Here is a 12911-nt window from a genome sequence, read left to right as displayed (position 1 = left end):
CAAACAGGCCATGACCACTATTATAACTTCCACCTTCTCTGAAGGAAACTACCTACCGATCTCTTCATTGATAAAAGCTATTAAGGTCTTTCCCAATGTGCATGTGGATATGGGGAGTGTATTTTCAAAGGACCGGTCGAAATTAATTTTTTTAACTAACCAATCTCAACCCAAGTCATAAATGTGTTTAATTCAACCACCGAGGAACGATCTCAGACTAATTTTCTTCGTCCACTCACTGAGTATCCAACTGGTCCATCAGAGAACCTCTAAAGACATCTGGACAGACACCCTGAACAGACAATCTGGATATTTAAAGAGATCATCTGAATAGATTGAAGGCTGATTAACCATTCCATGCCGAGGGAATTGGTTAAGTGAAACGAGGTGCACATTATTTAGTCAGGGAGGACTAATCGAGCCAGCGCGCCTCCAATGGTCCTTCCAGAGGGAACGGGGAACTCATCATGGTAACAGGTCTACAGGGAGTCGGCCTACCTGCTATTTCTGATCATATTCGAGAGATGGAAATACACACAGGGAAATATACAAATTGCACACACACACACACACACACACACACACACACACACACACACACACACACACACAAGCACGCACAAACATACTCACACAAAGCACTCCATTGCTAATGAGATTTCTTTCCCATCCCTGACAAACACTGAAAATGAAACCTTACCCCACGGGCCGCAAATAAACACACACAAACACAAAACTAAGACGGTGCGTCAATACAACCCAGGACTCGGTGCAAGACCTAATCTAATGACAACACATGCCTGCCACAGGAGAAGGAAAACCAGCCCGTGTTTCAACCCGACAAGACAATCCACCCTATGGCATTTCACCCAACAGAAAATGGCAGCTATAATAAACCGACTGAAAGGGAGGTGGGGAGCAGACGTCTCCCAAGCGTCAGGTCCGTGGTGTAACACGTGTAAGTCTCCCAGAATACATGATTTACCTGCAGCCAAAGCAGGCTTATTTCAGTCTCTCTATCTGCTGCCTCGACTCACCGATATTGATTCACACGTTTCGGCAACACAAGGGCACCATTTGTCAACCTAGCTGAGACAGAAGTGCTTTTATAGACAAGAAAAGCAGTCTCAATCTCTCTCTCTCTCTCTCTCTCTCTCACTCTCTCCATCTATCTATCTATCTATCTGTCTGCTCTCCTATAATCAGCTCTGAAGTCTATCTGATGTATGGCAGGTTGGCTGTGTGGTGATGGGACCGATAAGTGGGTGAATGAACTCCTCGAGCCAGCGATGACATGCAGAGTTACAGCTGGACAGTGGACATAAAGCCGAGGTGACGCATCGGACGGGGAGCGCACGGGGCGTAGCAGGAGAGCCAGATGGCCGGCAAAACACCGGGCGTTCGGACAGATGTGATGCATCGCGCCAGGTCTCGCATCAGCGAAACATCGTTTACGAGAAATGATAGCTGTTTCCCCGGCCCAGCTCATGAAGTATTCATAAAACACAGACGGAAACAGAAACACCCAGGGACGCACGCTGACAGTGTGTACACGGATGGGTAGAGTAATAGTTCTTTATCACCAAACATCTCGTAATCAATCGGCTCAGTATCTGTTTCCAAAACAAAAGCTCCTGTATAAAAAATGTAACAAAACATGCCCTTATTAGAACAAAATGTGAGAATCAATCATTGGTCACAGATAAATCTTTTACATTATAACTATGTTTTATATTCATTATTTATTCTTAATTTTAAAACATGTCTTTGTAGAACTAAATGTATGAATGAATCTCCGGTCACAGACAAATCTTATACATTATAATTCGGTTTTGTATTCACTACTACTGCTGACACATTAATCATTCATTTGTATTTCTAAGTCAATCATACATTGTTCTGTTTTGTCCAGTGCATGAGGGTATAGAAAGTGCTTAGAAGCCTTAGACAGCCAGTGTAGGACCTCATTTAGTTCCCCTCATTTATTACAAAGTTCACAAAGGGTCATTGTTTAAGATGAGAATCATTTCTGACAAGGCTTCATGGGGGTGTCAAAAGATCTCATTTCATGGTAACTGAACTCATTGATGGACTGCAGCTCACAGACCGAAACAGGAAAACAACACATCATCATCATTGTTTCTTTTCAAGTGATGGATGTGGCCAAAGAGAAGTGATATCTTAAGATGAAAGTTCCACCAGGAAGACTCATAGGTTATGTCATCCATTCACTGATTACAGTACTTCTAACCAATAGGCGGCTCACGCTTGTCTTTAAAGTGTAACGTCTCATACACCTCTCTGGAGGAACTATTTTCTTCTCACAAAGCTGACCAGATAATAGCCCTATCCCACATGTCAGTTCAGTGTACAGAACTAGAGCTAACAACTGTTAGGACGTTCTTAGAAAGTGTCTTATCATTTGACCAATACAGAATATTGAAAAAGAAAGTAGCGTGCCAGTACACCAAAATGTAGTAGACCATGACCAACATGGCAATACATCACATAACAGCAGGCTTACTGTATCCTGGTCATCGCTTTCCTCCGTCCAGAATGTTTGCTTTTAACAGCAATTTATTTGTTGTCACCAGCAGGGGATTTGTTGACCGTAACCTTGTCACATCCACGGCCAGTTTATTGGTTCAGATGTGCCATTAAACAGACAAATGGTTCCCCTGATTTTTGTGTCCTTTCTGCTTATTAAATGGACTGAGTCGAGCAGGGAGACTACGTCACAGTTGCCTTTCACCTGCTTTCAGTCACAGCGGTTGATCTTTCTTCAATGAATCCGATAAAAGATGTTTTTTTTTACCATCAGCTGTGCCAGTGCAGGAGGACAACGGTAAAGTACTTGTAGAAACATGGCTGCTTGGCGTGGACCCGTGGGCCGGCACGACAGATGGGCTTTACGTGTGTTTCTTCACCCCTGTGATACACCAGGCCTTTAATGCTGCAGCTCTCCTCCGCCACACACGGATTAAGATGGCGCGCAGACCTTCTTTCATGGCAGAATGTCACAGTGCTGCAGTTTAGCTCAGTGCACTCTGCCAAGCTGAGACAGGCATGGCCATTACTAACTCTACAGAGTTTTATATAAAAACACACATATTCACCTTGAGGTAAGACATGACTTAAATGTACTTGGACATTTGAATTTTCCAGGGTATATACAATGCATAAGTTAGTTACAGTAGTAAAATAAAATAACTATCATATAGCAACATCTGTTATATTTGAATAATTGAGCATTACATGCATGCTATAGTGACTATGGTGAAAATCATGACAAAAAGTCATTTGCACATAGCATCAGATGTTAGCTATGTCCCTAACCAATCCAGTAAAAGTGCGTCCTTACTTCCTTCATCGGAGTCGTAGTCGTTGGCGTCGTCATCGGCCTCCTCTTGGCGTGGCTGGGGCTGGCGGGCAGGTGGGGGGTTGAAGGCAGCGGGCTGCCTCCTCTCCTCCCTCACAGCAGGGGGCGCTGTCTGCTCTCGAAAGCCGGGCTCTGTAGGGGAGCAGCACAGGTCACGGCTAACAGCGCTGTTCCACATGAAAAATGCATGGGGTCATTTGCCCTCCGCAACACATCCAGAAAACACTAGTGCTGACGCCAGAGAGACAGCAGGACCCGGGGAGGTGCTGGCTCTGATCTGGACCACATCCGTCCCTGAGTCAGATCTCTGGAAAGATTCCCTACTTCAGTTTATGACTTTTTAAGCTTAAAGGTGCAGTATTTTATTAGAACCCATAACCCTTTTTGTTGAATTCAGCAGGATTTTCCACACATTCTGAACTGTCTGAGTTGCGTTGAGCTATCTATCCAGTGTGTGTGTGTGTGTGTGTGTGTGTGTGTGTGTGTGTGCTAAAAAAACAGGTGTTTTTGCACAGTCCTAGTTCTATAAACTGGGAACACTCAAAGTGGTTTGGGCTGAGCCATACTCTTGTCCAGCAAATCAACAGTGTTGCTTTAGGAGTATGGAAAGAAACAGAGTATTTGATTTGCTGTTGTGCTGAAACATCAACACCTTCTCCCCAGGATTGCCAACTGCACCATTAAGGACAGAAAGATTCCATATACCTAATAACACTACAGTACAGTACACTATTCTAAAAGCTTAATCTCCGTCCCTTAGACACTTTCTCTTTGTTTCAGCAACTGTCTTCAGAGTGAGTGAAGCGTTTTTTTTTTTTTAATGGGGTTATTTAGTCCAGTAAGTTGGCCCTCGTCCTCGCTCCTCATGTCAGCGTTTGTGATTTGCTGACCCTGGCCAAACTGCCTGCGTGAGCTGTGTCCGTGCCCAGACCGGGTCTCACCCTGCTGGGCCGCGGGGGCCTGCGCGGCGGGGCCGGGTCTGGAGCTCTGGACGGTGATGGCCCTCTTCATCACCACGGGGCTGTCCTCCGCTGCGTAGGGCTCGGCAGGTTTGGGAGGCAGCGTCGGTTTGGGAGCCACGCTGGGTTTCGCGGCCACGGGTGGGTGACCAGCACGCCCCGACACCTCCGTGTCTGCGGAACAGACAGACGCGCGAACACACACACACACACACACACACACACACACACACACACACACACACACACACACACACACACACACACACACACACAGACACACACGTACAGAAGCAGGCAGGCCCATTACAGACACACGCACAAACGCAGAAAAGCATGTGTGCATACATATACATATACATTCAGAAACACAAAGAGAGGCAAACACACACACACGCACATGTGTATACACACATTAAACATTATACAATCACACGCGAACACATACACACACGCACATCCATTGTCCAGAGACACACTTTTCTCTTGCAGCCTATTAAGCTCTGTGTTCTGACTAGTTTGATGTTTTTCGATGCGGGCTCCAGTGCGAGGCACTGACCTACATACAGTAACGCCACACACACACACACACACACACACACACACACACACACACACACACACACACACACACACACACACACACACACACACACACACACACACACACACACACACACACACACACACACACACACACACACACACACACACACACACACACCCGGCAGCACCGCGGCCCACTCTCCACTGCATTATCTCCTCATTGCATTTTCACGCACCATTCTGTTTTACGGACACATAAAACAGACATTCATTTATCATGCCGCCAGCCCAGGGCGTGGGGACGCTGTGCTTTCTGACGTGATTTTTTTTTCCTTCTCTCTCGCTCATTTTTTTCCTCCTTTCGCCTGAGGTAGTGTGTACCTGTGGGGCAGGAATGTTACTCCTTGTTCAGGCTCGCGCCGTTAAGACGCGGTGAAGAAAGTGAAGGGGCTATGCAAATCCGTGTGTAAACCCTCTTGAGGTATGAAGGGCTGATATGAAAGACAGGGGTGACTGGCTGACTGAATGAAGTTTTTTTTTTCCCTTCACATTTGGATGATGTGGGGGAATCATTGCACAAGCAGGCTGAACTAAGACGAGCAATCAGCTTCTCAGTGCAACCAACTGAATAAAATCTAGTTGAATGCAGAGTGTAATATTATGACATAATATGAAGCTGAAGTGAAGCGATAGTGATGTGTGCATGGGTCAAGTGTTGGCCTCTGTGGCCAGGCTGTGTCCAGGCCCTGGTGGTGTGCATACTCACTTGAAGGCTGTGGTCCGGCTGGGGCAGCGTGAGTCTCCTCTGGACCTGCAGGAGAATAGGAAGATGATCCACTCCATTATCAATGTGATCAGCTCCTTATCATGAGATGCACAGACCCTCAGCCCCTTCATCATGATCCTCTGTTATACTGTTACGCTAATGGAAGGTCCCAGCCCAGCCAGATACTTTATCAGATGCCCACACACACACACACACACACACACACACACACACATAGACACACACACACACACATTATGGTATCATCATTATGGTATTATGTGCACTGTTATCTTCCTGTCTTGCTCTCTTGTTATTAAAGGATCATGGCATTCGTTTAAGTATCATGGCGTCTGATCCACTTGTTGTGACTCACAGCCATTAAGCCATCACGTTCCACTTCCTGCCTCTCATGTTGTCTTTAAATAAACTCCGAGACATCATTGTGTGCGTTGTTTTTTTGATTTATTTATTTTTTGTTTGTTGCCTTCCTCACTTGGAAATGGAGTCGTCTCACAAGTGTTCTCAGCCGTCCTGCTGCTGTACACAGCACACAGAGCCACGGCCCCTTCCATTGCCAAACTGCATTAGCGCTCGTCTCTCCCTTGTCTAATTCTATTTCCACTTATGGCTAAAATTAGATTACGCTAAAATGAAGATCATCGTGGAGAGAGAGAGAGAGAGAGAGAGAGAGAGAGAGAGAGAGAGAGAGTTAAAGCTCCTGCCGTCTCTTGTGCGTGGCTTTGATGCTTTAAACAGGCCGAGGCCCGAGGACTGACACCCCACAAGCGTTCTGTCTTTGTTCTGATGAAGACCTGGATCAATTATTCACATAATTGATGATGGCGCTAAATGAATCACCCATCTGGGTGGCGCGCCACATCTGGTTTCTGTGTCTCATTCTGGGCTGATTTTGCATGCAGCCGATGAGGATCGCTATCTTCCTTTTTAAAAAAAAATAAAAATAAAATAAATCTCTCTGTCCTCGCTTTATCGCAGCTTGCAGAAGATGGAGGAGTCACTGACGCTCATCAAAACACTGTCTCATTTTTGTCAGATTTCTGATGTGACATTTTCGTTGTCATGGTAAAAAGAGAAACAGAGATAGTGTGTGCAGTCTTCCTTTGTGTGCGACTATTGTTAATTACCAATATGCTTGGCTCCACTATGACTTTTATAAACAAGTGTATTAGTGGATATAGTATATGTTTAACCACAATGGTCAAATGAATTGTTTTGTCTTCTTGAGCAGGACAACTATTTTGTGTATGACTGTGTTTCTGGATGTGTGTGAACACGTGTGTGTCTTGGCTATCTCAGTGGCCTGATTGCGAATACATCTGTTTGAGTATTCTAAAGATTTAACTACACCTGTGGCATTTGTGTGTGTGTGTCAGTGTGTGTGAGTGGGTGTTTGTGTGTGTGCCTGTGTGTGTATATGCAAACCTGTGTGTGTCAGTGTGTGTGTGTGTGTGTGTGTGTGTGTGTGTGTGTGTGTGTGTGTGTGTGTGTGTGTGTGTGTGTGCATGTGTGTGTTTATGCAAACCTGTGTGTGTGTGTGTGTGTGTGTGTGTGTGTGTGTGTGTGTGTGTGTGTGTGTGTGTGTGTGTGTGTGTGTGTGTGTGTGTGTGTGTGTGTGTGTGTGTGTGTATGCAAACCTGTGTGTGCATGTGTGAGTGTGTGTGTGTGTGTGTGTGTGTGTGTGTGTGTGTGTGTGTCTGTGTGCCTCTGTGTGAGTGTGTGTGTGCGCACTGTGAGGCAGACCTGCGGCCTGTGTGTGAGGCTGAGCGGAGGCAGCAGCAGCAGCAGGGGCCTGAGCTTTGATCTGTGAGGCCGCCGGCGGTTTGTGCTTGGAGATGGGCATGGGTGAGGGCAGGAACTGCTTGGGGAAGCCTTTAAAGAACCAGGCACCAGACCGCTTCCACACCTGTGTCGGCAAAACACACACACACACACACACACACACACACACACACACACACACACACACACACACACACACACACACACACACACACACACACACACACACACACACACACACACAGAATCAGAAATCCATCAGAATTCCCCTCTCCAGTGAGAGCACTGCAAAGGTACCTGACATTCAGTCTGATCACAGTTTTGATCTAAATGCCTTTTTCTCTGAGCGATTCTTGATCAATTCTTCATTCCGAGAGAGATGTTTTTATCCAGCCCCCACCCACAAGCACGCACAGCCCACCACCATATTGATACACTGATGCATGAAATCCAACGGCCGTCTGTAGTGGTGTTGAGATTGCTTTGTTGAAGCCATATGAGTGTTTAATGTTATTCTTGTCCACATGAGTGATTAGACTCACGGTTAGACAAGAGCTGTCCCAGCCATGAACCCTGGAAGCCATACCTATAGCTGAGCCCCCGAGGCTACGACATTGGAATTAATCCAGGCCTTGCTAAATGACGCTATTATGTAGGCTACTGTGTCTATGCATTATGTATTACCAATTGTGCTGTGTGTGCATTGAATTCTGCTATAAGAAATCAGTTAGGGTGGTACAAGGGTGGGGTGGGGTGGGGTGGGGGTGTAGGAGAGCTCATCTGGAGCTGTAGGTTGTAGATGGGGCTTTCTTTTTGTCTCCCGCCTGCGGTTGCTCCCATTCTTTCTATTTCTGTGGGGCGTCTCTCTCTCTCTTTCTCTCTCTCTCTCATTTTTTCTTTCATGCTCGGCCGCTCCCACATGCCATCGCTGTACATTTGCAGCACACGAGCGGTGCTCGCACACACACAAGCATGTGAGTACACGCACACACACACACACACACACACTCACACACTCGCAAACACACCCACACACACAAAAATCCACACATAAACATGAACACAAACAACACACAGACACACATACTCTCTCTCTCTCACACACACACACACACACACACACACACACACACACACATTCTGTCTGTCTCACCTCTCTCTGTTCGCTGCAGATGTTGCACAGCCACACGGCGCGGGGTTTACTGCTGGCCTGAACTCCACACTTGGAGCACATGCTCTAGACCAGGAAACAGGGCAGAGGACCTCTCTGGTTAAGGATCAGCACATCACACCACTACTTGATTGGCTTCATACAGTTGAGTGTATTGATCTTGGTCTGATTTGTCACCAGAATGTTTTCCATTAAAGATTAGGTTCTGTAAATCTGTAAATAACCAGTGAAGCTACATGCCTTATGTGCTGTATCTTAGTCGATAAAAATGTACTGGATCTGAATCAGTGAGAAGTAGTCATTAGTCAAAATAGTCATTAAAAATGGGTACAGAACCTAAACATGCTGTGTGTATTATGGACTCAATAATGTATCAATGTGTCTATATCAATGTGTCTGAAAGTGATCAATCAAAAAGTCTCAAAACAAGATAAAAATATCATTACAGATTGTGAAGTGATTGTGGCAGTTACCACTACCACTGCTACATCTGGTCAATGCTTTCAGAATAATAAAAAAAATGTTTTATTTTAGCACTGTGAATAAAAACTCCATAAATGCTTGACTAAAACGTACAAAGAAATGCTGCTTTTCAATCCCACATGCCACAAGGGCTATTAAATTGATGGAGCTGAAGAATAATTGCATAAATTACAGTATGTCAGTTGGGCATTTTAAACAGCCAACATGACGGACCATATTTTAGGGTCATAGTCTGTGTTAATGTTTTATTTAATTTCAATTCGTAATGTACTTGCAGCAAACTAACCGCTGATGACGTATCAGAGACGAAAACTGGAAAAAAAATGTGATTTAAAGAAACACAAAAATATACTGTAGTCCTAAGGGTATCAATTTGAATATCATTACCATATCACAATGACTTCTTTCGAAAAAAAGGAAAAAAAGTACCTTTTCACAGAACGGCAGTGCTGGTGATTTGGAGACCAGCGGGACGTTTGAGACAAGCGGTGCAGTGTGACGTTTGAGACAAGCGGTGCAGTGTTACGTTTGAGACGTGCGGGGCAGTGTGACGTTTGAGACCGGCCGTGCAGTGTGACGTTTGAGGCCTTGCAGTGTGACGTTTGAGGCCGTGCAGTGTGACGTTTAAGAAGTGCGGTGCAGTGTGACGTTTAAGAAGTGCGGTGCAGTGTGACGTTTGAGACCGGCCGCGCAGTGTGACGTGTGAGACCGGCCGTGCAGTGTGACGTTTGAGACCGGCCGTGCAGTGGGACGTTTGAGACGTGCAGCGTGTCTCACCTTTTTGCAGTCTTCGCAGACCACACAGCTAACCCCGGGGACGCCCAGCTGCTGACCGCACAGCAGGCAGCGGGACACGCCGTCCCCGCACACCGTCTTCTTGATGTCGTCCAGCCGGTTCACCAGCCGCCTCACACAGACACACACACACACACACACACATAGAGGACACAGGGGCCAGCAGGGTTTCATTTCAGTAGGCTGGAAGAGGGAGAGGCACATTACTGTTGATCTAATCTGATGTGAAGAACAGGGAGAACTAGTAAATGGGAACACTGTGATAGCTTCGCTTCCACCTCGTGGTGTGTGTGTGTGTGTGCGTGTGTGGTGAGTGTGTGCCCTTGTGTGTGTGCCCGTGTGTGTGTGCCCGTGTGTGTGTGTGTGTGTGTGTGTTCTCTATTGTGCTCTGCCCACCTCTTCACCTTCCCCTCCTCCGCTGTGCACTCCTCTCCTCCTCATCTCACCTGTTCATTTCCTGCTTCTTCTCCTCTGCTCTCCTCTCCATCTCCTCCATCACCCCTCCTCTGTCCTCTCCTCTTGGCTGACCTCCTGCTAGTCTCCAACCGGAAATATAATATGGATCTCTTCTCTTGACTGATTCTATCCTGCCCTCCTCTTCTCTCCTCTTCTTTCCTTTCATCTCTTCTCCTCTCTTCTCCTCTCCTCTCATTTTCCTCTTCTCTATGTTCCTTTCCCCTCCGCTCTCTTCTCTTTCTCTTAAATCATCATCATAGAATATTTTGTTTTCTTTGCTCCCAACTCAATTCTTTCCTCTTCAGCCAGCACCACCCCCTCCCCCTTCCAGCATCTCCTCTCCTCTATTTTCTCCGCCCTCTCTCATAAATCTTCTCCCTTCTTTTCCAACATAATTCTTTGTCTTTGCCCTCCTTACCCCACCATCTACCCCTTATCTCCCTCTTCCCTCTCCTCTCAACTTCTCTCAGGGACGGTGTGTGTGTGTGGATGGATGGTTGGTCTGTGTGCATCTCTCTCTCTCTCTCCTCACTGACCCAATCCTCTCCTGCTCCATGGCCTCCATCTTCTCGGCGCGGGCGATCACGCCGTTGATGATCTCCTTCTCCTCGTCTGTCAGGTCGGGGCCCGGGCTGGGAGCCGCCGCTGTGCTCCAGTTGCCCCTGACAACCACGCACGGGAATGAGAGAGAGAGAGAGAGAGAACGAATGTCAGAGGTATCAGAACTAACAATCACGCACACACACACACACACACACACACGCACACACACGCACACGCACACACACATACACACATACACATACACACACAGACACACAGAGAGATAAAACACTTGTTTGCACCACCTACTAGACAATGATGCATTAAAAAACACTTGAGACAACACTTGAGGTTGGCACCTATTTCAATAAGAATAGGGAATGTCTCATCGCCATAATAAGCATCATAGGCTAAACTTAGCATTTCATTTCAGATGGCAAAAAACATCAACAATAACTTGTCATGCAGAAAGAAGACAAAAATAGACAACAAAAATATCTGACTTACTGGTCATTGTCACTGTGAGAGAGAGGAAGCGAGGGATGGAAAAGAGAGGAAAAAAAGGAGAGAAATAATGATTATGGTTGAGGCGAGGCAACGACAATAACCATATAGTAGTTATTCAAAGGCAAGGGTGTATTGTTATCTCGGCGCTCAGTGCTTGGCACAGAGGGTCCGCCAGCGCGTCTGCCCGGTTGTCTGCGGCGCTTCCGTCCATCCGTTCCGTTCACTTACTTGGCGTGGACACCCCTCATGCCCATCACGGCGTCTGTCATGGCTGCTGTTCCGTTCCTCTGTGGACACCACAAAAGCATGAGTCATCATCATCAGGGGCCCGGCTGCAGCGCTCGCAAGGAAGGCGCCACTTCAGCAACCAAGCGTAATGATTACATGTAACGCTGATCGATGGCGCTCTCCCTGGTCTCGTGTGAACAAAAGAGGGAGAGTGGGGCCGGACTAGCTTGCCTTGCCTTGCCTTGCCTTGCCTTGCTTTGCCTTGCCTTGCCTTGCCTTGCCTTGCTTTGCGCGAGATAAAAACACAAGGACAGAGGTGTACGGAGCGCGCTAACCAGATGTCATGCTGGGGGGAAGAGTGATGAATGGAGGGTGGAGCCCATAGAGAGGGAGAGCGAGCAGCCTGCCCCATTTCTGACCCGGAGTGGACTGCACTGCTGATGTTCTTGCACAGTCCTGGCGCTTACAAATGTGAAAAAAAATCAAAGTGGATCGTACTGACCCATGCGCTATTCCAATTTCCAGCCAATCAACAACATCGCCTCAGGGGCCCAGAAGGGGGGGGGGGGGGGTGGGGTAATTTGATTGGCTGTTGAGCACAAACATCAACAATTACAATCATGGATCGGCCTTTAACTCTGAGCCCTGCAGACCTCCCAAGCTTACATGGCATTTCTTTAACTGCCTCCTCGACACCGGCGAGGCGCCCTGACCAAAGGAACTGGCCCGGCACCAAACGCGCTCGGACTTAATTAATGCCAAAGGCCCATTGGGCCAACAGTCCGGCTCGTTAAATAATGAACTAGTGCTGATGGTGAGGATGATAATCTGTGCGATGTACAGTTGGCTCTGCTAATGTTTGGCCATCATTACACAGAGATTAGCTTTCAGTGCTAACTAGGCAGATACAGGTTCCATCATCGTATGAGTATGAGAGAACTAAAGAAATGCTATTTCTCATGCTGAAACAACTACTAGTGAATCTTAAAATGTGGAAATGCTTGCATGTCAAGGTTGTTTGCGTAACCATTATGTGGAGCATTGGGAGTGATCACCCCTCAGTTATTTTCCACCCTGTGCAGGGTGAAGCTTGTGTCCGTGGATACGGCCTTATAGGAGATACCCAAAAGGAAAGGATATACAACAGACAACATCCTGATACACTGACATCTACCCCCACCTCCTTGAAAACATAATACACAGAGCTATGCCAAGTGCTACGTTGCTGTGTATGTTGAAGAAGTGTGTGTGGGTGTGTGGATGAGGTGGGTGTGG

The 12911-nt window shown here is 46.8% G+C and overlaps 1 protein-coding gene across 2 annotated transcripts in view; it reads right to left on the bottom strand.

Annotated features, from left to right (window-relative positions):
* Positions 1–12911, bottom strand: part of LOC125289689 (rabphilin-3A-like) — a 37031-nt gene that overhangs the window by 7547 nt on the left and 16573 nt on the right. For both annotated transcript variants that reach the window (XM_048236656.1, XM_048236655.1), the window contains exons 3-11: positions 11637–11695; positions 11409–11420; positions 10895–11020; positions 9885–10014; positions 8607–8690; positions 7415–7577; positions 5651–5695; positions 4321–4512; positions 3362–3511 (exon numbers count right to left, since the gene is read on the bottom strand). In XM_048236656.1, coding sequence (XP_048092613.1) covers positions 3362–3511; positions 4321–4512; positions 5651–5695; positions 7415–7577; positions 8607–8690; positions 9885–10014; positions 10895–11020; positions 11409–11420; positions 11637–11677 — 943 coding nt within the window. In that variant the 5' untranslated portion in view covers positions 11678–11695. The remainder of the gene's footprint in view (positions 1–3361; positions 3512–4320; positions 4513–5650; positions 5696–7414; positions 7578–8606; positions 8691–9884; positions 10015–10894; positions 11021–11408; positions 11421–11636; positions 11696–12911) is intronic.

This window comes from Alosa alosa, chromosome 24 (genome assembly GCF_017589495.1).
Source record: "Alosa alosa isolate M-15738 ecotype Scorff River chromosome 24, AALO_Geno_1.1, whole genome shotgun sequence".
Lineage (NCBI taxonomy): Eukaryota > Metazoa > Chordata > Actinopteri > Clupeiformes > Clupeidae > Alosa > Alosa alosa.
This window is presented reverse-complemented; position numbering and strand designations above follow the sequence as displayed.